The sequence below is a fragment of the Carassius carassius genome, chromosome 8 (genome assembly GCF_963082965.1).
Source record: "Carassius carassius chromosome 8, fCarCar2.1, whole genome shotgun sequence".
Lineage (NCBI taxonomy): Eukaryota > Metazoa > Chordata > Actinopteri > Cypriniformes > Cyprinidae > Carassius > Carassius carassius.
The window spans coordinates 1,200,165-1,228,127 of record NC_081762.1 but is presented as its reverse complement, the minus strand read 5'-3'; the positions used below and the strand labels follow the sequence as shown (position 1 = coordinate 1,228,127).

Sequence of the window (27,963 nt, the reverse complement as noted above, 5' to 3'; positions counted from 1 at the left end):
TCAGTTTCAGTTCATTGTCATTTTATTTAAAATAACATGTTTTTTTTTAAATTTGTTGTTAAAGAGTTTATGATATTAAACTCAAATCAGACAAAAAAAAAAAAAAAAAACTGGTAAAAAAAAATATATATAATAATAACACACACACACACAGACACAGACACACACATATATATAAAACCTAAATATGCATCTCAGCATGTTGTTTGCAGTAAAAAGACAGAACTCATGCATTTTAATTCTTTAATGATCTTTAACATACAAACCCCGTCCAACAGAGACAAAGTGATTTAAATAATGATGTAAATTACATAACCGTACATATCCATAAACAACCATCAATATAACAAAGAAAAAGAAAATCAACACCAGTGTATTTACATTTAATGCCAGATTCTGCGGTTTCTCAAAGCCACAAGCAGGTGAGATCTCATCCAGGCTTGTTGTGAGGAATAGAAAAGTGCAAATGTGCGTCAAACAGGTGAAAGAGATTCGATTCGACTGATATCATCTCAAAGTGACTAGAGGTGGTTTTTGGGAGCGTCTCGTCACATCGGGGGAGTCTCCCGATCTGTGCTCCTGAACATGCGGCGATGGGTCGTGTCTCTTGAAGCAAGCGTGCGACTGAGATCAGGGTTTCCTCGAGGATCGATGACCGTGTTGATGACTGAAGGAGACACGAGTGGGGGTTAATATCACACACTGCACTCTCAGAAAAAATAAAAAAAGTACAAAAGCGGTCACTGGGGCGGTACCTTTTTAAAAGGTACAAAAGGTGTTGTGTGTTGTGTGACAACTTTTGTACCTTTTTTTCCTGAGTGTGTGGGAACTGGTAAAAAACTATTAATAAAAAAAAGTGTTAGGTTTGGATGTACTGACCCTCCAGCTGTTTCTGGACTCTCTGCAGCTCTCGGAGAATAGATGCAATCTCCTACAAGACGAGCAAAACCTTTTTATTGATTTAAAACCATTGAGCATTAGAAATATTTAGATATGAACCACAGTTAACTTGACCACATTACTTGAAATAAAAGTAGTATTAAGTGAATTAAAAAAAAAGTTACTTATTTTATTTTAGCACATTTTATTTCTCATTTAATCGGTCTATCTATACAATATTAAAATACAATATAAAAAATAAATGCAAACAACAAACATACATACACATATATATATATATATATATATATATATATATATATATATATATACACATATACATATATACACATATACATATATATATATATATATATATATATATATATATATATATATATATATATATATATATATATATAAATGAAAATAGTACATGTAAAAAAAATTATAAAAACTATTAAAGCATCTCAATGACACACATATATATATACACACACACATACATATATATATATATATATATAAATAAAACAAAAACTAATAAAAATGCCAAAAGCAACAAAAATTGCAAAACCTTAACTAAAATTGAATTACAACAAAACTGAGATTTCATTAAACTTATATAAGTCTGGAAACACATTTTATAAAATAAAAAATAAAATAAAATGTAAAACATGAAAAAAGACGAAAACAACAAAATTTGCAAAACTTACTAAAAGCAAAGAACAGAAAATATAAAAATTAAATAATTCTAAAAAATAAAAAATAAAAATATATATATATATAAAATAGTATGTTAATTATACTTAACACTGAAATGCACCACTATCATTTTCTGCTTCTCTAATACAGCCCTTGAATTAAAAAATTATAAAAAAATAAATAAATAAATAAAATAAGATATTAATTTATAACTTCATTCAACATTACCAATGATTTTATAAAATAAATAAATAAATACAAAAGCACTCTGTAACATTTTAAGGTGGAATAAAAGACACACACCTTGTTTGATGTTTTCAGTGGTGGAGAAACATCAGCTTTATTGATGTTTGCTTCAATTTCTTCCAAAACATCCATTTTATTATGAAACAAAACCCTGAAAGAATAGATATGAGAATGAAAACATGTACATTACAACCCCAGTAATATTAATAAAAATAATAAAAAAAAATAATATTTATACATTTATTGCACCCTCTCAAACCACTTACACAGGAAAATACAAGAAAAACTGAAAAATACAAAAACAAGAAAACAAGATAATAAAAAAATACAATAATACAAAACAGAAAAATACAAGAAAAACAAAAATACAAGAAAAAAAGAATACATGAAAAACAGAAAAATACAAGAAAATCAATACAAAAAAAACAGAAAAATACAAGAAAAACATGAATACATGGAAAACAGAAGAATACAAGGAAAACAGAAAAATACAAGAAAAACAGAAAAACACAGGAAAAACAATACAGCATAAACATGTGTGTCAAAATAAGTACATGTGAAAAGCAAACGAGTCTTACTTGATTTTCTCCGTCAGTTGCTCTGTGTTTTCCCGGATGGCGAGAGACAGTTGGGACACTGGATTCAGCATCGTATTGTTCAGTGTAAGCTGACAGAAGGAGGAGGAGGAGTTACAGGTCAAATAGAGTTACAACAACTGATGTTATCCTAAAGAGAAGAGTAGCGCTACTACCTCATTAGCTCTCATGCTCTGTCGATTACTAACGATCTGCTCAGACTCGTCAGCCATCGCTGCAGAAGGAGATTCCTTCTGGAAATTCAGACCGGCTTCTGGAATCTGGTGCCGCAACTGAAAGAGCATGAAAACAACACCGTACTTAATTTTTTAGAAATTCTGAAATGTTTCTCGAGCAGAAAATCACTCTCTGTAAAATTCTCAGATCATGTGACACTGAAGAATGGAGCAATGATGCTGAAATTTCAGCGTTTAATCACAGAAATAAATTATGTTTTAACAGATATTCACATAGAAAACAGCTAATTTAAATTGCAAAAATATTTCACTATTTTTACTGTATTCTTGATCAAATAAAAGCCTCCCTGTTGAACGTAGAAACATTATGAACGGTACCTCTTCACGGGTAGATATGGCTGGTCCCTTCTTATCTGTTGAAGCATTCTGAGCTTCTGTGTCTCCAGCAACATCATGAATCTCTTGGGCCAGAATAGCCAAATCTTTGGCCAAGTCTTGACTCAATCTAACAAAGAATATGCATTATTTGTATTATTATTATTATTTTTTTAATTGACATCAAAAAATTATTACTTGTTACATCTAATGCTTTTTTAAACTGTGATTATAATGTTTTTGAAGTAACAGAATCCTGCTTGAATTAAAACCATAAGAAGAAGTTATTGTTGTCATTATGTAACTTATTTATTGAGAAACAGAACTGGAAGCTTCTTCTTTCTGCATGATTATTATACCTAGTGCTATAGCTCTGGAAGAGAGAGTCTGAGCCAGCTGATTGAGATTTTAAGTAAAACGAAATGTGGTTCATTTGCCAATTATTATCTAAATAAAATTGGAATAAAATGGATTGCTGATTTTATAAGCGTGTCATTCTGGTATAGGTCTGAAATGATTAGTCGAATATATTTGTTGCTGAACAGTATCATATGCCCTAATGTAAGGGCCTGCAGTAACACCCTTTGACCAGTGTGGCGCTGTAGCGAAAGACAAATTTAGCCCTCCTAGAGGAAATTCAACAGAAGACGACGGAGCTCATGAGAATGTAAGAGTTTTACAAAACTACAAACAAAAAAAAGCTGCCATGAGTAAAGACCCCAATATACTTATGGCGAAGTTCATTTTCGCTCTTCGCTTAGGGGTTAAAATAATTAATTTACTGTTAGTGAATATCCCGACGCTGCTCTGAGTGATGTTTAGATGAATGTGTAAATATGTGCTGGGCGCTTCCCTCTCAATAATAAAACAAACACAGCAAATATGACAACAGTGAGAAAAAAGCAGTTAAGAAAGCATCTGATAATAGCAATGTGTCCAAGTTTGCAGATGGCTACATTCAGCTTTATAGCATTAAACAAAAAAACAGTATCAGTGTCACTTTCAATTATAATAAATTGACTTTCTGTTAGGGCTGCACGATAAATCGAAATGAAATCGTAAACGCGATTAGGCAAAAGCTGGGATTTTAATCCGTATCTTCAGTGAAGCACGGTTCTGTGATTAGCAGTAAATCTCCATCCGAAGGCCAGAGGGCGCTAAGAGGGCGTTAAGACCGACCAATTTTTTTTTTACTCTTCAAACAACTAATACAAAAGCAATAAAATAATATTAATTATATTTTAGTAAGTATTGTAAATATATAAATTGCCTAGGCCTACATACAAACGAAGGCTACGTTCTTTATTTAAAAGAAAACTATTGGTTAACGGATGCCACACTGTGGCCTGTGCATTCGCTTCGTCTCATACTCTCATTCACTGTCAGAGTCAATGGTTCGCGCTTGGTAATGATGGCTGCGGCTGCAGTAAACTAAATGTTCGCAGTCACTTTTAAAAGTCATACGGGTTCGGGCACCATAATATATCAAAAAAATGCATTAAAACAGTTCGAGACCGCTTTAACTCGGCACGAAGTTCTGGAAAAACTGTGCCCAGATCGTTAGATATATCACTCAGCCCTAGTCGACTGTCACTTTATGTTCGAAAATCTATTGCACGAATCGATTGGATCAACCAAGTTTCGAAAACGAAAATAGGAAACTGATTTTAACGGGCTTCTCTCGGAGCGCGTCCGAGTTTTTTTTATTTTTTTTAACACTTGTCACACAGCAACTGCAGCTTCAGACACGCACACATAACAGCAAATAATACTTCTGCACAATGTTTTCTTTTTACAACAGAAATGTGAATTCTGCCGGTATTCAGTCTCATGCATACAGATACAGATTCGGGCTAGAATCGCCTAAGCGATTTTTTATTGTTGACATTTCTAATCGTGTAAACAGCCATTTTGAAGCCTGCAGTAAATGTTTTGCATTGTTATGGCAGTCCACTCTGCTTATTGTTTTTCGAGAATGTTGCACTCCTGTTTGTCATTGTGCATTGTGCAAAATCGATTTTATAATCGATTCAATGAACACTTGTCACTCAAATCAAACAGGATTTTTTTTCATAAAAGTGACAACCCAAGAAAGCAAAGTAAACGGTCTCTCATTTGTAGGTTGCATTGACACCTAGCGGTGGATGCAAGTAAAACAGTATAACTGTACCTAATTTTTTTTCTTCTCACCTGAAATTCATGCAATAAACATGTTTTTGACAAAGATTTCAACTTGTTTGTGGTCTATATAGCCTGCATCAAAATGAGGTTTGCAGTGATGCGCCCGAAGGCTGGGTTGAAGACCCAGTCAGTGACATCACAATATGCTAATTTGTTTAAATTCATACCTACGTAATCACCATCACCAAAATGTACTTTTTTTTTACATTGAAACTTGAAAAAAAATAGACCTACCTACCGACCCTTTTTTTTTTTTTTTACCGTTACTGCAAACCAAAATATTTTTAAGGATGGCCTAAAACAAAGAAACCCAGTAAATGCCAATCGCTGCAGCTGAATAAACAGATTTAACTGCTTTCATTAATTCAACGTGACTAATAAACACACAACTATGACAATATATGGTTTATCTGAAATTGTCTTATCTATATTATAATAAACTATATAATCATGCAATGCTAACCGCATTAAATCAGTCATTAAATTTTTCATATATCTAATTACATGATGAATGAGAACGTCTTTCTGTATGTCTTCTCATTTTGTGTCCAAAATATAATTTATATAATAAAATTATATAAAAAATTTTTTTTATTGTAATAGTAATACAATTGTAATAATAATATAACCGTGGCATTTTCAAAAGCTGAAGTGATCACCTTGCTTTATGTACAAGTTAGAATATGTATAACTCAATATTTTAACTAAATGCAAAAGCTCAATGATCCAAGTCTACCGATTAACTGTCGGAAAAGTCGCAAATTAGTCGATTAATCGTCAAAATAATTGTAAATTTATCACTGAAACAATTGTAGATTAGTAAATTAGGCCTAATCATAAAAACAATCATCAATAAATCGTAGGAACAAATCGCAGATTAGTCAATTAATCAACAACCGAAACAACCGTTGATAAGTCATTGGAACAAACATCGATTAACCGATTAATCGTTGAAACAATCGCAGATTATTCAAATAATCGGTGAAAGAATGGTCAATAATTCCTTGGAATAATCCCAATTAGTCGATTAACCGTTTACATAATCGTTGATTAGACGTTCTAATAATCATTCGATTAATTATCTAAATAATCAGTCGTTGCAGTCCTATTTTGGTGTTTCCCCACCTGGCGATCTCAGCGCTATGAGACGTCCAGTTCTGGAAGGCGTTGCTCTCGTGTCCTTCCCCCTCGGAGTGTCTCGAGCAGGGCATGGCTCGCATCGGACCTGCCGGCTGGATTCTGGGGTTCTGCTGGGATCCTGAATGATGGGAGCGTTTATGTTTAGGGGTGCTATGGTTAGACTCATTTTCGTCCTCCGAGGTGGAGGCGTAGTCTGAACCCTTCTGATGCCTCCTGGAGCCTTGGCCCAGGAAATTGGGAATGAGGAGTGTTTGGTACACCAAGGATGGGAGAGAAACCAAAATAAAAAAAGCAAGAGGAGAAAGAGACAGAGATGTGAGAAGACACCCGAAAAACCAAAAACCACTTCCCATTCATCAACGGGGTTCAACTGCCCAAAAGAACGGTTAATATAAATTACCTTGATTTTCACAATTTGCCTGTTAAGTTTTAAGTATTGTAATCTGGTTATCTGCTACTTCAAACATTAGTAAAATTGGAAACAAATACCATGGCCTTGTTAGTTGAAGATGGTCATTGGCCCAGTTGTTGCTTAAACAAATGCACATAAATCAAGTCAATGACCACTGGAAGATACATTCAGAGACAGTGAAAGAACTTGATTTTAGATCAGAAATGTCTCGTACTTTTGTTGTTTTGGAAGCTCATCACTCTGATAAATAGATGCAAAGCCAAAATAGCCATCTTGGAAACGTTTGCCTAACATTTGACCAACCTTCTGGAAATCTTACTATGAAACAAGCGAACAGAAAACCCTTTCAGCAGCATTATACTTACTGGCACTGCTACTGGCGTATTTGGCACTGCTTGAGCGTCCGCAGATGATCGGTTGTCTGTTCACGGCATTGGAAACCTTCCGCAGAAGAGCCTTGGGATCCAGCACTGAAGCTTTCCGCACAGTGTTGCCTGACTCTGTGCTGCGGTTAGAAAATCCCGTCCGGCTCTTGGAAGACTCTGTATCACTTGGCGTGTTAAAGGAGCTCGTCCTTTTCCTGGGTAGAGCCAACATGTCCAATCGAGAAAGCTTCTTGCTCTCCTGAGCGCCTCGACTGTTTGCCCAGGGGTTGACGTCAGAGTTTTGAGACGTCCGATCGGTTTCGGTGCCTTCGTTGTCAGATGCTTCACCCAAACGGGCTCGGCGAAGCATCGAAGCCCTTGTTGGTTTCGGAGCAGAGAGGCTACTGGAGCGAGCTAGAGCAGTGTGTACTTTCGATTTGCTCGTACCTTCCATCTGAAGAGGAATAGTGTACTTATTCAAAGGTAGTGAACTTGATTCTTGGTCGGAGACGGCGTCTGGCAAGTGTTGTGTGGTGGTACTTTGAACATCAACCCCGCAATCTTGAGAACTAGGGTTACGATGGAGCAGAAAACGATCCTTGCCTGGATCTGCCTTGCCATCGCTGTCCTTTATCCCGGATTTGCTCTTCTCAGACGATGGATCATCAGAGGTCTTCTGTTTTCTGAAACCTCTTAAGAGTCCTTTGAGGACCACTGGCTTCCTAGGCACAGAAACAGAAGCGTTTTTCCCGCTGATTGTACTAGAAGTGTCCGATTCTCCCGAGAAGGAGTCCTCCAGATGGGAGCGACCGTTTTTGTCTTGCTGCTGGTGTTGCTCCAGAAGCTTGGCTTCCAGAGATGCTAGAACATGCTCATTGTTTTTGAGGTAGGACTGAGTCTCTTTATTGCTTACACCTTTAAAAGCATCTTTGCTAGAAGGTTGACTAGATATCTGGGGCAATCTGGACAAGTGGATGTTGTCGCTAGCCCTTTCTTTGGTATAACTTTCCTGTCTAACAATGGAAACTGAATTGTCTCCACCAAGAGAGTCAGCTGATTGATCAATGTTGGGTGGTGAACAGTAGCTTTTGCTAAGGTTGCCCTGCTGTCGTGTTAACGTTGCTGTGGAGAACTTGGTAGGTGAATCCTGGTCTTTTGCCTCTTCTTGACTGGTCTTAGTAGACCGGTTCCATGTCTTCTGGGTCGAATCAGGAGTCTTCCTGCATTGCTCAACCACAGAGCCATCATCAGATTTGCTGGCATCGCTCAAGCTGTCCGGATCTAGATCATCTTGTACGCTCCGTTTCCTTGGATCCCACTTTTGCTTTAGATCTTGTAAACTTTTCTCCACACCAGACAGGTAAGTGTCCGGCTGGATGTGTATCGTGGGTGGAGGTGTCTGGATCTTTTCCTTTGAAGGAACCTGAGGCAGAACTCGTCTTGATCTGCTGCTCTGGCCTGATTCTGAGTGGTCAGACCTTCGGTTAAGCATGACCTGGTGGATGTTCTTTTCACCAGCTTTAAAACAAATAGAGTAAATGAAACGCGCTAGAAAAGACAAAAGGCAAGAAAACAATTGAACCAAGCAAAGTATCCATACCTCCGGTGGAAAGATCCACCTGTGTTGGCATATCAAACAGTCCTGAAGCAGTACCAGAGTCTGAATAGGTGTCAGCCAAACTGGCCCAATGAGAAATCCACCTAGTGCCTTTGGGCGTTAATGTTGTCATCGACTGCATTTGTAGAAAAGATAAAACTGACTGATTAGATGCAAACACTTACTATATCATAGCATTTTAAAAATGGAATCCCAGTCATGTTGAGATATTCTCACTTCATCTGTTAAGTCAGTTTATCTTTCAAGTCAAATTGCCTTGAATAATCATTCTAGTTCTCAGAACTGCTAAGAACAAATATTGCAAATATTTGTGAAAATATCAATTGAAATCATTCAAGAAACAGCCAATCTAATAATTAAAAAAATATACATTTGACATTTCTTTGATTAAAAAAAATACATTGAATTTTCTCTTTATTTCTTATCTTTCATATTTGATTAAATTATTTTATTTAAAAAAAATAAAATAGAAATAAACTTGCCTTGTGTGTCATATATTTTAAGTAAACTTTGAATTAAATCCTTCTAGATCCAACCAGAAATCATTGTAAATATCTGAATTAATTGTCCAAATATTTATTAATACTCTCATAATGTTAATCTACAGCTATGTGAAGTAATTAGCACAAAGTGAAATTTCATGTTTAATAAAACAAAAACAAAAATAATTTAAGTAAAATGGTTAGGCTTTTTAAAATAACAATAATAACATTATTATTATTATTATTAATGTCATATAACATTTTTATTGATCCTTAACATTATTTACTGTCTGAATGTTACAGAAACCTTATTAAACATTAAATATATTATCAAATATTGATTACATAGATACTGAAGTATGGCAAAGAAAATCTCATTATATACCAAATGAAAATATTTCAACCATAAAAGAGATTAGGCTCTTCAGAGATTCAAATCACCCATCCATAATCATCCAGAAGCAGGAAAGAGCCAAAAGACATCAAGCCATCAAAACAGCTTTGAGAAGTTCCCAAAGAAAGATCCAAATCACACTGAAAAATTCTTAGATTGTGGTGATTGAGTAAGATGACAGATAGATCTACTGATGCCCAAGATCCGGAGTGAGTTTACCTGTACAGGACCCTTGGCTGTGTCACTAAGGTCTGTTGAGTACAGACCCAATTTTGGGCTTAAGCTACTGAGTAGAAGACTATCGTGACCCTCAGTGTCAGCAACTATAGGCTTAACTGCTGAGGTTTTGCTGTTGTCACAAACACCAAACACCTGTTAATGATAAAGCATGCATGAATATGTTTGTTTCCAAATGACTGGAACTCTTTGACTCTTGACTGGATGAAATATTCAAAACTAGTGGACGAAGAATATGGATTTTTTTGAAAGGTGATGTCGATATTTAGCCGATATTTATATGTTGTTGATGGCTGATATAAAGCAGATTTATACGATATAACAACATTTAATTCAAAGATAGTAAAAACAAAACATGCACAACAATTGCTGGAATTAAATCTAGATTTATTTTTGCAAAATGTATTAAATAATATCATTTAAAAATGAATATATATGAAAAAAAATTTAAATAAAAGATTCTAAATAAAAGTCTCCTGTCTGTGAAGTATAAATCCCTCTTCTGACATATCAGTCCAAAAAAAAGAAAAAAAAAGAAAAAAAAAGTATGGCCGATGCAGATATACATAGATATATATATATATATATATATATATATATATATATATATATATATAAAAAAAAAAACAGCCAATATATTGGTCGACCACTGTTCAAAACACTTAAAATGTGATAAAAAAGGTTTTTTTTAGTGCATCTCAGCCAAACAGAAAAAAATGAATGGCTGATGCGGATATATATAAAAAAAAAGCCAAATATCAGCAGAAATATAAATTAACCACTATTCAAAACTCCCTTGAAATGTGATATTACACTAGTCTAAGGGTTTACAGTGCATATCAGCCAAACAAGAAAAAAAGAATGGCCAATGGATGCCAGTATTAAAAAATGCTAAATATCGGCCGATATATCGGTTGACCACTATTTAAAACAGGCTTAAAATGTTATAAAACACTAGCGTTAGGATTTACAGTGCATATCAGCCAAAAATAAAATAAAGGACGGCCAATGGATTGCAATATACAAAAAAAAATAAAAAAAAAATATCGGCTGATATATCGGTTGACCACTATTCAAAACAAGCTTGAAATGTTATAAAACACTAGTGTTAGGGTTTACAGTGCATATCAGCCAAGTAACAGCCTATATATTGGCTCCTTAAATCTGATTTCCAAGTACCTTATCAATCAAGCTCCGTGCCTCCACAACCTCTTTGTCTGGACTTTCAGCTTCAATGGTATAGGTACCTGCATCACTTAAACTGTCCTCCTCTTCCTGCTGTTTGGGAACCAAAGTTTTGGCCTCTGTATTGTTGTCTTCCATTGGTGCAGAGGGAGATCTGATTGACTGATTCACTGTGTGAGACGTAGCAGGAAAACTCTGATTTGTCACGGAGGGTCCAGCATTAGAAGATGGGGTCTTCACCCAAGTCGAGTTCTTGTCCCATGTTGGAGCAGGACTGGGTTTCGACACCCTTAGCAACTCCGCAGCAAAGTCCTGCGATAATTTGGACCTCCGGCCGACACTGCCGAAAGTTTTAGATGCAGAGCGGGAGCTGAAGTCAGAGGTGCTCATACGGATTTCGGTCTTTTCTCGTCTGAGAGATCCGGCCCGCTGAGGACCATCTGAACCTTTGAGGGGAATCGTGAACTGCTGTGTGGGTGGATTATTGCTGGACCGTTCTCCATTTTTCCGTTTGTCTAATTTGCTTTTTAGAGAAGACTGGAAGTTGGGAGAACACATGTTATTGGTGAACGACTGCGAGCGCTTTTTCCGTTGAGTATCGCCAAAGATCTCGATCACAAAAGCTTGCTGGGGATCCGGTTTGCCTTGGCTCTTTGAATCTGGTGTGTAATTATTTGGGTAATCTTCTCCATCCAGATGCTGATCGATCTTTTGTGATACAGAGTGGGACATTGACTTAACCATTTGCGTTTTTTCCGGTTCTTCAAAATCAGGGACTTCAAGATGGTGTGCATCTAGAAATAACAAGTTACAGGTCAACATTTAGCCTCCAGATATATCTGAAAACTGTTTTCATCTAGAAACACAAGCTCACAGAGTTTAAACCATGAGAGCGTTAATAATAATGATCAAATAAGCAAAACATCCCACCAGGGCTATTATTGTTCAACTAAAACCATAAAAAAACATTAATTGAAATAAAATAAACGTTAACTGAAATTTAAAAAACCTTAAATTTTATTTTAGCTAGTTGCCAATGCAACTAAGGGTGAACGATAAATATCCGAATAGATAAGCGGTTTTACTGATGAGACATTAATTATCGGCCGATATTTATCGTGCACCCTTAAATGCAACATTTCTCATTTTCGTTTAGTTAAACCCGAAGTACTAAAATTGAACAAAATATGAAAAACTATATAAAACTTACAGAAAATTAAATGATAATAAAATCACAAATTTTTTTTACTAAAATGAAAACGGAAAACAAAGTAAAAAAGTTAATTCATTTTTATTTTTCTATTTTCCATGTTCATTTTTTATTTTTTATTAAATAAAAACAACAAAATTATTAAAAGTTTTAAAATGAAAACAGAATTTTAAATGATAAATTCTTGAATTAAAAAATAAATAAATTAAGTGGTGTTATTGAACTAAAAACTTATTTCTAACGCTTTAGGAATTTTGGGGGGGGGGGGTTAGGTGGGGGTGTTGATAATTATTAAAGAAAATCAAAACAAAATTACTTTTAAAACATTTTAATAAAAACTAGGCTATAAAAGATTATTTCACTTAAAATATAAAATAAGTTTATGTTCTAATACACAACTGTCATGTTGTGTTGCAAATTTTGTCAAATAAAAAAAATAAACTATACAGATTTTACTAAATTAAGTAATATTTATCTTCAGCAACTCTATGGAAGTGAATATCAGTAACACATATCTACACGAAATCTGCATTTAAAGGGAAAACTTTTTTAAGAAGCAACATTTCCGGAGTGAACGGAAGACCAAAACACATCATTATAATTTCTCGGATAATCGTTCCAACTATTTAAAAATAATTTTCTGTTGTCTATCACCTTTGAAGTTCTTGTTCCAGAGCTCGTTTGACCCAGACTGCTCTTCTAGACTCGTCATCATAGTAGCATCACTCTGAACCAACCAATCAGCCACTTTGTTTTCCACTGACATCACTTCCGGGAGCTTGGCTATCGACTCCTTGATGGGCTTCCTGCTCTGGCGGATGAAGGGCTTGGTAAAGTGGTCTTTAATCTTCATCTTTCCAGGGGTTTGTTCGTCAAACTCGATGGTGAAGGAGGCATGGCCCTGAACCACCGAGGGCTTGGCGGGGGGGTTGTGCTCCGTGTCTTTTGTGGGAATCTCTTGGACTTCCTGGGAAGCAGTTTTGGGCTTTGAGTCGATCTCCTTTGTGGGGATCTCAAAGTAACTTGGTTCCTTGCGGTAAGAGAAACCGGATTTGTCCTGGCCGTCCTGAAGTTCATCTGGAGAAACGCTGAGCTCACGTTTGGTACAATCTGTGTGGTTTTCTGTGAGAAGACATCAGCGGTAATGATTGATAATATAAACTAACAGTAAATGGAGTATTTTTTAAACTCTGAATCAATTTCTTCACAAAATGATTCACTTTTTGAATCACATGAAATAGTGCATGCATTTCAACGCAATGAAAATTCAGCCCAAACATGAATAACGACACCTTTTAGCAGTTATTTAAATATCTTTCATAGTTTCTATTAATATTTTGAATTATTTTTGGTAACATTTGAAGCCATTAAATCTAATCCATTATAAAAGTATTTTTAATGCATTAGTTATGCCTCATAAAGCATGTATATGATCTTATGAATATGAGTAAACCACATTTTCATTACAAAACCTTGACAAAATGTTTCAATGTAACAATGCATTTTAACTTTGGTTAACACTATTTATTCAAAGATAGAACGCATTATAATGTATATTATGAATACCTTTATAATGCATTATACATAAAGGCTTCATGCAAAGTGTTACCTTCTTTTTTCTTTTCAATTTTATTTAAATTATATTGTGTCTTTGTTGTTTTATTACATTTCTTATTTTTTAATAGGTCTATACTTAAATTTTTTTAATTTCTTATTTTGTTACATCAGCTTAAACGAAACTAAAACAAGGTAAACTGCCTTGGCAACAAGCTGAATTAAAATACTTTTTCCCTCTCATTTTACTGCAGTTTACATTTATAGCAAAAAAAGTTTTTAAAAATGTTTTTAGTTTTAGTAAATTAAAAATAATAACTTTACCTTTTTTAAACCAGTTGCTTAAAGTGTAATCTATTAAAATTCATCTGTAGACATTATATTATTTTATTAATTTGCAGGACTATGTTTTGTGTTTTATGGAAGGTTTGGCTAATTAGGCCAACTACTTATACAAGTAAAACTACTATATTACTTGATATAATGTGTTTATATTATAAAACTGATTCTTGATCAGGTAAAAACAACGAGTTCATGGATTTACTAAAATTTTCACAGGGTTTTGCACCGATCACTAATAGAAAAAAATACTATAAATTCTATTAACTAAAAAAAAAAAATTACAATTGAAATAAAAAATAAACCAAACAAAAGAAATAAAAAAAAAACACTTCATATTAGAATAAAAAAAAACAAATAAAGAAAATCATAAAAATAAATACAATTCAAAATAAATAAAATAAAATTATCTAGTGACATTAAGGAGGAAACAAGATTCGCAAAGGTTTTCGAAGTTTTAAAGAATCAGTATTTTAGAATTAAGTTAGTTACAAACAAACTGCAAAGACAGATAATAAAAAGAATAAAAAGAATACTTATTTTAAAGAAGAAAAAAAACAATACATTTAAAATGAAAAATAAACTATACAAAATTAAATCAATTAAAAATCTATTTTTATAGTTTAATAAAAAAAAAATACTACAAATAAATACCAAAAAACTAACAAAAAATGCTAAAAAAAAATCTAATAAATTACAATTGAAAAACTATACAAATAAATAAACGTATTAGATTAATTAAAATAATAATAAAAATAAATAAATCACAAAAATAAATTAAATTAAATAATGAAATGAACTGGGTTTCGAAGCTTTACAGAATCATTATTTTCGAAAGCACCCATCACTACAAACTAAAGACGGATCTGGATGCATCTGGAAGCAGGTGAGACTTACAGAAGAGCTAATTAACTTATTACTTAAGATTACTTACCGCACTCCTGCTGAGAGAAAACCTTAGTAAGGACAAGTACTTCAGGTCGATATTACACCAGGTGTAACACGTGTAAAATTACACTGGTGCATAAAACATCTTTCACTTTAGGTGGCGCTATCGACACGATGAAACAGAAACCAATAAAACTCCTCCAATCTGAGCTTGGATTCAAATCTGGATGAGATTTATCGATTAATCACATCATGACTGGTTAGTAAACGCAGGAGAGGAGATATTATAAGAGTAAGCATCAGTCTAAAGAGCGTATAACAATATCCAGTAATAAAAGCATTGACATTCAGCCTAGATATTTATGCTAAACCACAGCTGACTCCTGTTTGTCTTTAACAATGAAACAAAACACTAAACTAAGACTTCAAAAGCACTGAAATGGGACAAACTGATCTTTAATCTGAAGAAAACTCTGAGACGTATTTAAGACTGGAGGGAACACACAATGAGCTTCTCACAGGACTAAGACGGCCGCTAATCCATCTGAACTCGCCAGTCTGATGTGTTTTAAAGCACTGAATTCCTCAGGAGCTTTCAGTTCGCTTTCCTGTCCATGCATTTAATACACTTTAAAAAGCATCTGGAAGCACATGTCCAGACCTGTGTGATGCTCATGAAGGTTCGGATCACAGCGCTGAGCTTTATCTTCATCATCCTCACCCCACCAGGACGGCTGACCGTACAGAGGAGTGGGTCTGGACACAGACGGATCTGAAGAGAGACGAGGGACAAGAAAGAGTTTGAGCAAACCAACAACTTCTGATATTAATGAGGATCAAATGCCAAAAGACTCCTTCCATTAAAATAGTAGAACTAGACAATTTCTAAAGTCAATAAATAATAATAATTATTATTATTATAAATAATAATAATAATAATAATAATAATACAAAATATTTAAATGTAATGCTTAATAAAAAATAAGTAAAAAATAAATAAATAAAATTATTTGGTGAGATTACTCATTTTAGATAAAGAAAATTAAAAATTAATAAATTACAAATAAAATAAAAAACTATGCAAAATAATACATGAAAAATCACTAATACTAGATGAATAAAAATAATAAAAATAAACAAAAATAAAAATTTTATTAACCTGATATGACTTCTGTTAAAAAAAAAAAAAAAAAATTTTAAAAATGTATACAAAAAAAATAAAAGCATCAAAAATAAATTTTATATTAGATGAATAAAAATCATAAAATGAATACAACCCAAATTAATAAAAATTATAAAATTAAAAAAATACTAAAAATAAATAAATTAAATTAACTGGTGACTTGACTCATTTTAGAAATAGAAGCCAATAAATTACAATTCAAATAAAAATACAAAAACTATACAAAACAGATTATATAAAAAATAAAGTAACAATTAAATAAAAATTATTTATCATTCAAATAGATGAATAAAAAAAAAAGAATTGAATCAGGTGACATTTCTGTACAAAAATGCAAAAAATAAAATATAAAACATATATGCAAAACATATCAATGAAATACTAGATAAATAAAAATTTTAACTAATAAATAAGAATCAAATGAGTAAATAAATAAATACAAAGTTCTATTCACTTTCCACGTTAAAAAAGAACCAAACTATTTTTAAACACCATTCATGTTAGTGAGCACAACAGCTTAATTTAAAACTAAATGAAATGACCGGCCTGAAGCTGCTAGAAAAACAACAGTAATTTAACAAATAGCAGACCGTCTCGACTCTATCCAATCAGAGCGGTCTAAACCAGCAGCCGCAGGGTTAATCTACAGACACTGTTGCCACGACGACAGTTTATAACATCAACAGAGAACAATGGAACAATGTCATTATTGCAACAGTTTCTGACTCCAGTGTAAATGAACTTTAGCATTAAAACTGAGTTCAGAAGTAGTAGAAAAACACTAAACACGATTCAATCCCACGAGTCAGTTGGGCAGGACCAGAATCCACAGGAAGTTCAGAACAGAAACCTTCTCGTGAAATGAGTTTTTATTGTTTCCATCTTAAAACACATGCAGTGTAAAATTCTTTTTTTCTAAGTAAAATAAAAAAAACTATCTTTTTAAACATATACCGTATTTTCCGGACTATAAGTCACACTTTTTTTTCATAGTTTGGCTGGTCCTGCGACTTATAGTCAGGTGCGACTTAATTATCAAAATTAATTTGACATGAACCAAGAGAAAACATTACCGTCTCCAGCCACGAGAGGGCGCTCTGTGCTGCTCAGTGCTCCTGTAGTCTACACTGAAGACATAGAGCGCCCTCTCGTGGCTGGAGACGGTAATGCTTTCTCTTGGTTCTAAATAAATGCGACTTATAGTCCAGTGCGACTTATATGTGTTGTTTTCCTCGTCATGATGTATTTTTAGACTGATGCGACTTATACTCAGGTGCGACTTATAGTCCGAAGAATACGGTAATCTACTACACCTGAGATTTTTTAGAGTTTTGTCAGCTGAAATATTATCCCTGAGATCTTACGTTTACCTATTAAATTATTGAAATTAACTGATGACTTCTTATTTTAGAAAAGAAAAAAATATATATACAAAAAAATATATATATAGAAAAACCATTAAAAATTGATTACAAATTGTACAAATAAATAAAAACCCAAAACCCATGCGTTTTAAAGCTTTATAAAATGTTTTTTTTTTTTTTTTTATCAGTAAACTTTATAAGATTTATTTATTATTTAAAACAACATGCTACTATGCTACTATTCTGTCAGCTGAAATATTAACGGCGAGTTATTATAGCAAAAATTGAACAACACATTTGCATATTTAGGCTAATGTCAACATATAATACATGACATGCATGTAAACAAGTTAAATATTTAAAAAAAATGTTTTAATAGTTTTAATTATCGCCTTTATATCAACTAGATATAACAAGAGTCATTACAGTTAACGAAAACTATTTATTTTAAAAATAAACTTTTCGATTACTAGAAATAAACTAAATGTTAACTCAAATAATAAAATAAAAGATTTCAGCTCGGTGCCAAGACAACATTTATTATAATAATTTAGTTTAATGTACTAAAATAACTGAAACATCAAACCAAATATTGTATTAAATTATTCTATCAACTGGTTATCTTTTAATTAGTCCAATTAGTTGTGTTGTTCACTTAGTTTTTTGAGAAAACAATTATCCACAAATAATGCTATTTTTCTCCCAAACGGAGATGCATGAGCTCAGCTTCACGTCACCTGTGATGATTTTCTGCTCGCTTTTGTCTGAGTTTCGTCGTCTCTCGTCCGTCTGAACGTGTTTCTTGGTTTCCGGCGTCTCTTGACTCGGCTGAAGTTGACTGGTATATCTTTCATGCTGAATTCACAATAAAATAAACATTTATATGAGTAATCTCTCAACACACATACACACAACACTTGTAAAAACAACCAACGCATCAATAAATCAACAAACAATTTAGAGTTTTTTTACGAATTCATGACTATAAACACAAGTTTAAATACAAATGCATTTAATCTTCCTAAAAAAAGTAATGTTTATTTCAAATAATATTTTAGACAATTTAATAAAAACTACGATAATAGCAGTAATAATAACAATATTTTATTAGAATACATTTTCAACATTTTTTTGTTTAATAATAATAATAAACGCTGACACTGACAATTTATTATGATTATTATTAACTAGTATAAATGATAGTAAATATAAATTTATAGTTTAAACAATTTAATAATTCTAACAATATTATTAAATAAATGTAATAATAATAATACTAAACAATATTGCAATATTTAATAATAATAATACATTTTCATCATTTTATTTTTTATTCAATAGTAATAATAATAATGATAATAATAATAATAAACCCTGGCATTGACAATTTAATAATTCTAACAATATTATTAAATAAATGTAATAATAATAATAATAATACTAAACAATATTGCATTATTTAATAATATAATCGTAATACATTTAACATTTATTTTTTATTCAATAATAATACTAATAATAAAATAATAAACGCTAAGAATAAATAATGTTTAGTAATGTTTAGTAATAAATAATGATTATTATAAACTAGTATAAATTATAATAAATGTATATATATTTATAATTTAAACAATTTAATAATTCTAACAATATTATTAAATACATTTTATAATAACACTAAACTAATAAACACATTGTCTATATTATTAATATTAAAACTATTACACTAGAGATTAAAAAAAAAAAAAAAAAAGTACTTTGACAAAAACACAAACAGCACATTTCTGCTTTTGGTAACATTTTTACAATATTGTTAACATCAGTATTAACTATATTAAGTATAACTATATATATATATTTCAACTTTTGACTTTAATATTTAACAGGCCTGAGCTTACGTGACATAATATTTTATTAACTAACGATAACAAACAGCATAAATAAGCCAGAATATTCCTATGAATGGGCAGGAAAACAGAGATGATGTGAAATAAGAGCCAAATCTACCTTGAGGGCTTCCTCGGGCACTTTGTGTTGGCTTCTTTCCAGGATGTAGATGTGCGAGTGTGTGAACGGTCAAGAACAAACACACAAACTATCCCATAATGATCAGAGAGAGACAACAACAGCAGGACAAAACCTCAAGATCAACGACGAGACGCAGAAGTGAAACACACTTCTGGGCAAAGAAAGCTGCTTTTCTGCTCATTATCACATGTTTTTTCTTCAAGGTTACTCATTTTCTCGGCAGGGTTAGAGAGCAGAATCTAAAAGCCTGAGTCAAACCACACAAGATGAGGAAGGATATCGTATCCGAAGCGAATGACGTCTGATAACTTCAGGGTGATGTATGTTTGATCAGGGATGCGAAGGTCATTCACGAAGGTCTGGTGATGGGAAAAAAATTGTGATTATACAATATACATTTTTCTACATCTTTCAAACTGACGTGATATTTCGACTAGACCACACTCAAGGGGCTCAAGACTCAACGTTTTCTCACACTTTGTTAATTTCGTTGCAGTGCAAAGCGCTCAAAGCTCACTTTATTTTCATGTTTGCATAACAAGCGCAAAGCCATATTAAAAAGGTTTTACACATCGGTTCTTGCAAAGAATGTGGGAAAGCATTTATCATATTGTAGTTGAAATCATACTAAAATTCACACTGACACTTTCATGCATGTTTCACAAGAGCTTGAGTTCATGCATCCTCAAGTGCAAGCATGGGATGCTCGATTTGGTAAAAAATTATGGATGCAATTTCTACAAATAGTCTGATAAAAGCAGAAACCGAATAGCTTGTGAAACATGCATGAGAGTTTCTGTTTTGATGTGATTTTAAACATGTTCTTATGCAGCAGCAATGAGAGATGTTTTTCAAAAATCACCTTATTTGTCAAAAATGCATTCATCTCAACCAGATCAAACCCATATTTGCATGCAGAATCTGCAGTGCTTTAAGAGTAAAACACGCAGTGCCTGGTGATTAAAAAAAAATGTAGTTTGTAAGTCACATGATTTGATAAAACTGCATTAATTTTAACCAAATCGAGCAGCCTTATATAAAATTCATATTCGCATTTGTGTATGCAGAAACTGAAAAGCTTGTAAAACATGCATGAGAGCTGCTTTTGCAATATGATTTTACACGTGTTCTCACACATCAAATGCATGGTGTTTTTCAAATTCTAGTTTGTAATTTACCCTATTTGTCAAAAAAGAGGACACACCAGTGCTGATTTTAACCAAATAGAGCAGTCGTGTATAAAATCTATATTTGTAGGTTTTAAAAAAATAAAATACTACTGGTCAAAATTGCACTAATAATTTTAAACATTTGTGCATGCAGAGACTTAAACATCGCTTAAAGAGTAAAACATGCATTTGCAAGACATTTTTCAAAGTCTAGCTGATAAATCACATTATGTCAAAAATGCACCATGCATTGGACGTGTGAGAGCTACTGTTGCAATGTGATTTTATGCAGCAGCAATGCAAGGTGCATTTCTAACTGTAGCTCAAATCCCACTATTTTATAAAATTGTATGAATTTTAATGAATTCAAGCTGCCCTATATAAAATCCATATTTGGTTTTGTGCATGCAGAAACTGCAAAATCATGCAGGGGACCCGGTGAACTGACCCCGTTGAGGCTGCCCAAGTCTTTGACCAGGTGCTCATCTGCAGACGCGTCATAGTTGATCACGGCGTGTTGTTTGTCCACACTGCGAGACTGCAAAGGTGCAAAGAACAGAAAGCATCTTATCATTACATAAACATGCACGCAAATCCAATGCAATCACTACAAAGGGCCAGAACACAAACTTTAGTGATAAAACACCTGTTGAGATCTTTCAACAGTGGGACAGAGGGCTTTAAAAGATCCTGTCTGCAGCTTTAAGAACAAAGCACAATATCGTCAGCATTCAAGGGCAGAAAACACTCTAATCCATGGAGAAAATCCCATCAGTAAACTTAGAGACAAACATTTACATTTGCCCACAAGAAGGCACAATTAACCAGCATTATCAGAGTCAGCCGTCTTGATGCATCAAAGCAGATCGACCCACATTCATTGGTGCTCATTGTTCAAATCTGCTGGGACTTCACTGTTGTGAATTTAACCAAGATCTGTGTTCATGAATGTTGTGCGTGCATCATATGGATTTAAGTACAGGGTTTATTTATACATTTAAGTTGCATGCAGTGTCATTGCATAACATGTTTGAGTCATAATGACGTGGTTGAACATATTCTGGTGGCTGGTGAGGAATGTGATTCATGAACAGAGAGGGAGAGGCCGAGAGACCTTGAATAGACAGGAAGAGGCTTTTGACTCAAGCAAAGCACTGCGGTGAGAGGGACGCGCTAAACTAACCACAGATGAACAGAACCGTATAAACAAGAGTCAAAACACTGCTTTCTAGTGTCAGCAGAACAACAGACAGAGAGAACAACAGACCGAGGACAGAGGACAACAGACAGAGCAGACAGAACAGACAGAGGACAGCAGACAGAGGACAGCAGACAGAACAGACAGGGGACAGCAGACAGAAGACAGAACAGACAGACAGAGGACAACAGACAGAACAGACAGGGGACAGCAGACAGAGGACAGCAGACAGAACAGACAGAAGACAGACAGACAGCAGACAGAACAGACAGACAGAGGACAACAGACAGAGAGAACAACAGACCGAGGACAGAGGACAACAGACAGAACAGACAGAGGACAGACAGACAGAGAACAGCAGACAGACCAGACAGGGGACAGCAGACAGAGGACAGCACACAGAACAGACAGAAGACAGCAGACAGCAGACAGAACAGACAGACAGAGGACAACAGACAGAACAGACAGGGGACAGCAGACAGAGGACAGCAGACAGAACAGACAGAAGACAGCAGACAGAGGACAGCAGACAGAACAGACAGAAGACAGCAGACAGAAGAGACAGGCAGAGGACAACAGACAGAAGAGACAGGCAGAGGACAACAGACAGAAGACAGCAGACAGAGGACAACAGACAGAACAGACGGGGACAGCAGACAGACAGAGGACAGCAGACAGAGAACAACAGACAGAAGACAACAGACAGAACAGACAGGGGACAGCAGACAGAAGACAACAGACAGAAGACAGCAGACAGAGGACTGCAGACAGAACAGACAGGGGACAGCAGACAGAACAGACAGGGGACAGCAGACAGAAGACAGCAGACAGGACAGACAGAAGACAGCAGACAGAAGACAGCAGACAGAACAGACAGACAGAGGACAACAGACAGAACAGACAGGGGACAGCAGACAGACAGGGGACAGCAGACAGAACAGACAGGGGACAGCAGACAGAGGACAGCACACAGAACAGACAGAAGACAGCAGACAGAACAGACAGACAGAGGACAACAGACAGAACAGACAGGGGACAGCAGACAGAGGACAGCAGACAGAACAGACAGAAGACAGCAGACAGAGGACAGCAGACAGAAAAGACAGACAGAGGACAGCAGACAGAAGAGACAGGCAGAGGACAACAGACAGAAGAGACAGGCAGAGGACAACAGACAGAAGACAGCAGACAGAGGACAACAGACAGAACAGACGGGGACAGCAGACAGACAGAGGACAGCAGACAGAGAACAACAGACAGAAGACAACAGACAGAAGACAACAGACAGAACAGACAGGGGACAGCAGACAGAAGACAACAGACAGAAGACAGCAGACAGAGGACTGCAGACAGAACAGACAGGGGACAGCAGACAGACAGGGGACAGCAGACAGAACAGACAGGGGACAGCAGACAGAAGACAGCAGACAGAACAGACAGACAGAGGACAACAGACAGAAGACAGCAGACAGAGGACAGCAGACAGAACAGACAGACAGAGTACAACAGACAGAACAGACAGGGGACAGCAGACAGAGGACAGCACACAGAACAGACAGAAGACAGCAGACAGAAGACAGCAGACAGAACAGACAGACAGAGGACAACAGACAGAACAGACAGGGGACAGCAGACAGAGGACAGCAGACAGAACAGACAGAAGACAGCAGACAGAGGACAGCAGACAGAAAAGACAGACAGAGGACAGCAGACAGAAGAGACAGGCAGAGGACAACAGACAGAAGACAGCAGACAGAGGACAACAGACAGAACAGACGGGGACAGCAGACAGACAGAGGACAGCAGACAGAGAACAACAGACAGAAGACAACAGACAGAACAGACAGGGGACAGCAGACAGAAGACAACAGACAGAAGACAGCAGACAGAGGACTGCAGACAGAACAGACAGGGGACAGCACACAGACAGAGGACAGCAGACAGAGAACAACAGACAGAACAGACAGGGAACAACAGACAGAAGACAGCAGACAGAGGACAGCAGACAGAACAGGCAGACAGAGGACTGCAGACAGAGCAGACAGACAGAGGACAACAGACAGAATAGACAGAGAACAACAGACAGAGAACAACAGACAGCAGACAGAGGACAGCAGACAGAGCAGACAGAACAGACAGAGGACAGCAGACAGAGCAGACAGAAGACAACATACAGAGGACAGCAGACAGAACAGACAGACAGAGGACAGCAGACAGAACAGACAGGGGACAGCAGACAGAAGACAGCAGAGGACAGCAGACAGAGGACAGCAGACAGACAGAAGACAGCAGACAGAGGACAGCAGACAGAACAAACAGACAGAGGACAACCGATAGAAGACAGCAGACAGATGACAGCAGACAGAGGACAGCAGACAGAACAGACAGGGGACAGCAGACAGACAGAGAACAACAGACAGAAGACAGCAGACAGAACAGACATTTCTGTTTTAGATTTGGTTATTTTAAATTAAGCTAAATGAAAATGCAAAATATTGCTTTGGCAAATAGATGAAGTCAAAGAAGTTTAGTATTTTATTTCAATTAAAATTGTATTTATAATTTTTTTAATGACTTTTTATGGTTTAAGTTTTAGTTCACTATAATACCTTTACTTTTTATGGTTTTAGTTTACTAGAACACAAATGTTTAATTTTTTTAATGATTTTATTTTACTATAATAACCCTACTTCAAAGAAAAATTATGGTTTTAGTTTACTATAACAATTTTGTTTTTATGGTTTTAGTTTACTATAACAATTTTATTTTTTTTTGGGGGGGGGGGGGTTAGTTTATTATAAAAAAAATTAAAACAAAGATTTTTATGCTTTTCGTTTACTATTATAACCCTACTTTTTTATTGTTTATGGTTTTCATTTACTATAACACATTTTTTATGGTTTTAGTTGACTATTACAATTTTTTTCTTAATGGTTTTAGTTTACTATAACACAATTTTTTTATTTTTTACGGTTTACTATAATTTTTTTAATGGTTTTAGTTTACTATAAAAATTTTTTTATGGTTTTCGTTTACTATAACACGTTATTAATTTTTTATGGTTTTGGTTTACTATAACACAAATTGTAATTTTTGTATGGATTTAGTTTACTATAACAAATTTTTTTTCTATGGTTTTAGTTTAACACAAATTTTTATTTTTGGGGGGGTTTTAGTTTACTATAACACAAATTTGTAATTTTTTATGGTTTTTCAAAGGATTAAATGGTTATAACTATCACATAATACTCTGTTTTAAAGAAACTGCTAGATTCTGCAGCAACATGAATAAATTAAACTATTCAGACTATTTTGTAAGTGTGTTTAAAGTCTGACCTGCAGCATGAGCTCACAGTCCTCTCGGCCCACAAAGATCATCTCACGAGGCAAACGATGACGCGAGCCAGAGCTGCTCACCAGGAACCACCACGTCACGCTCATCTTCAGATCGACATCCTGCAGGAGAACAGCACGACACACACACACACGTGAACACACACACACACACCTTCCCTACAGCTTGAGGAAAACCCTCTTAGAATATATTACACATGCCATATTTATACTGTGACACATGGAATATTTGTACTACAAGTGTGAATCAAACTCTCATCAGAGTGCAGTTATAAAAACAAAACCAAAAAATAAGTTAAACACAAATACAAATCCCTTAGGTATTATTATAGTACAAGCATAGTAGCCATGTTTACTTTCTTTTTTGCATAACCACAGTTTTACTCCAAAAACCATGGTAAAACTTTGGTTAGTGTAGCAAAAACATGGTTAATTTCTGGTTACCGTGGTATAATCACAGTAATCATTAACTCTGAGACTCCGTGTAAATTAAACTCTATCAGAGCAGCAGGGACTGAATTAAATCCCATTAGAGACTTACAGCTCAAAACAAACCTGTAAATCAGCATTCATTAACAACAAAGTCAGAGTTCACAGACTAGATGCGGGTTTCTTGAGTCAAGGGGTGCCAGGTCTTCACAAATAAACCCGCACTAATGCGTTTCAAGGGGGGGGGGTTGACCCGTACAAATTGAATTATAGAAATATTATAGAAATAAAAGACATGTTTTTGGTAGATTTCCCCTAATAAAATCCAGTTTCCATGTACTAAATCTCATGCTATTTGTAGTAAAAAAAAAAGTGTTAAAGTAGCCCGAATACCGCGGACCTGGCAACCCTCAATTCTATACCCTCTCAGCCGATATTCCCGGTTCATGAGGCACATATTTAAGATGACAGCTCAAATAAAGCCTTTCAGACACATAAAACGCAGTTAAAACACATAAAGAGGCTTCCTCGAGGCAGAAGAGCGATGGTTGTCCAGCTCAGACGGTCACTCACTCGTTCAGCGCACCTTCAGTGAAACTCCGGGCGGATCAAGCTCAGCAGGAAGTTTATTCCTGACATTCCCGAACTCCGAGACACTTTGAAGTGTTCAAACGCGGGTGGAAAACGTCTCCATGCAATGTTAGAGGAGGCGGAATCACGGAGACTGGGTTCGGTGCTGACGGTCCCGGTGGATTGAGAGTTTTTTATTCGCCCTGAGCGCGACGCGCTGCCGGAGTACGTCGGTCCGGTGCGTGAGTGACGTCATGACGCAGCGCCTCCACCTGAATTACAGCCAGAAAAACAAGACCCACAACAAACACCTTTAACTACTGCTCAGGTTTATTCTTATGTGATGATCTTTCATTTTTACCCATTCATTTATTTATGTATAATGTAATGTAATGTAAAAGCTGACCTAATTGACAAAAACATTCTTCAAAACAATTTTTTTTGTTGCAATGTTTTTGAAGTTAATTACACAACCAAGCCACCAAAATACAATGGAAAACTTTTATTTATTTATATAGCACATTTAATCAGGGCCGGCTCTAGCCCTTTGGTTGCCCTAGGCGAGACTCCCCCAGGCTGAGTATCCCAGTGGTCTGTGTTTCACTGGGACCTGGAATGCTAGATGTGGCCCCTTCACCTGCAACATCCAGATCAGTGGTGTTAAATTAAATTGTAACCATGTAGGTTATCAGTGAAGTTTCGTTTGCTAGTAATACGTACAGTGCTTAATTTGTAAATTGCGAGGGACCGGAACAAAGCGGGGCAACGGATCCGGCATGTGATTACAGAAGGGAGAGGTAACGGAGCACTCGTGCAACCACATTGGTGGACCAGTTTAAGTGATTAAGAGCGTGCATCAGTTGCTTTTATAGGGTCTGTAAGGTCATGAATATATTAGTACGTCTGAAAATATTAGTACGTTGTCACTGAAACACAAATGATTTTCAAAAAGTTTTTCACAAGTTCATCAAACAACCGCAGTAAGAATTTTCATCAAGCACGGTGAGTAATGGCTTCTCCTATCATTGTTTCTTGCACCTCTTGCCACATGTACAGTTTATCTATCTCTGTCGCTGATGAGGGATTCACATGTGATAAATGCAGGGAAATAGTTAGGCTGACAGAGAAGATTTCAGAATTAGAGACACGCATCCAAACTTTAATTGAGGACAGTAAGAATGTTAGGGCTCTAGATACGGCTTTGATGCGTCTAGCTCAGGGATTCCTGTACATTGTTCGGTTCCGGAAACAGAGCCCCTGCAGCAGGGCAACTGGGTGACGGTGAGGCAGCGTAGTCGTGAGGCAGCGTAGTCGTGGGTCTAAACACCGCTCTTCTGTTCCGATCAAAACATTAAACAGGTTCTCCCCACTCAGTGATGCACCCACTGAGAAACCTGATGAAAGTGCTCTAGTTATTGGTGATTCTATTGTACGGAACGTGAATATAGAGACACCAGCCACCATAGTCAAATGTTTACCGGGAGCCAGAGCGCCTGACATCTTGGCAAATTTAAAAGTGCTGGCTAATGCTAAACGTAAATACAGTAAGATTGTTATTCATGCCGGCGCTAATGATGTTCGACTTCGCCAGTCGGAGATCACTAAAAAATAACATTAAAGAGGTGTGTGAACTTGCAAGCACGATGTCAGACACTGTAATATGCTCTGGTCCCCTCCCTGCTTACC

The 27,963-nt window shown here is 35.4% G+C and overlaps 1 protein-coding gene across 1 annotated transcript; it reads right to left on the bottom strand.

The window, feature by feature from the left end:
- Positions 1 to 229: 229 nt before the first annotated feature.
- On the bottom strand, positions 230 to 26,503 carry LOC132144934 (centrosomal protein of 170 kDa protein B-like). Its single transcript, XM_059555527.1, has 19 exons — positions 26,281 to 26,503; positions 25,261 to 25,380; positions 21,175 to 21,264; positions 19,838 to 19,916; positions 19,537 to 19,595; positions 18,267 to 18,384; positions 15,644 to 15,754; positions 12,856 to 13,323; positions 10,986 to 11,785; positions 9,789 to 9,941; positions 8,676 to 8,808; positions 7,076 to 8,593; positions 6,284 to 6,518; positions 2,981 to 3,107; positions 2,582 to 2,698; positions 2,409 to 2,497; positions 1,888 to 1,981; positions 880 to 931; positions 230 to 667 (listed from the first exon to the last, which is right to left on the bottom strand). Exons 2-19 carry the CDS (start codon positions 25,363 to 25,365, stop codon positions 549 to 551), a joined length of 4,467 nt encoding a protein of 1,488 aa, XP_059411510.1. The 5' UTR covers positions 25,366 to 25,380; positions 26,281 to 26,503; the 3' UTR covers positions 230 to 548.
- Positions 26,504 to 27,963: the final 1,460 nt, after the last annotated feature.

Excerpts from the sequence above, each read along its gene's own strand:
- LOC132144934 (XM_059555527.1), bottom strand. The coding sequence starts at position 25,365 with ATGAGCGTGACGTGGTGGTTCCTGGTGAGCAGCTCTGGCTCGCGTCAT. Across the intron at positions 19,596-19,837 it reads CGTCATTCGCTTCGGATACG|ACTCGCACATCTACATCCTG; the intron begins ATATCCTTCCTC and ends GACCGTTCACAC. Across the intron at positions 3,108-6,283 it reads CATAGCGCTGAGATCGCCAG|ATTGAGTCAAGACTTGGCCA; the intron begins GTGGGGAAACAC and ends ATTCTTTGTTAG.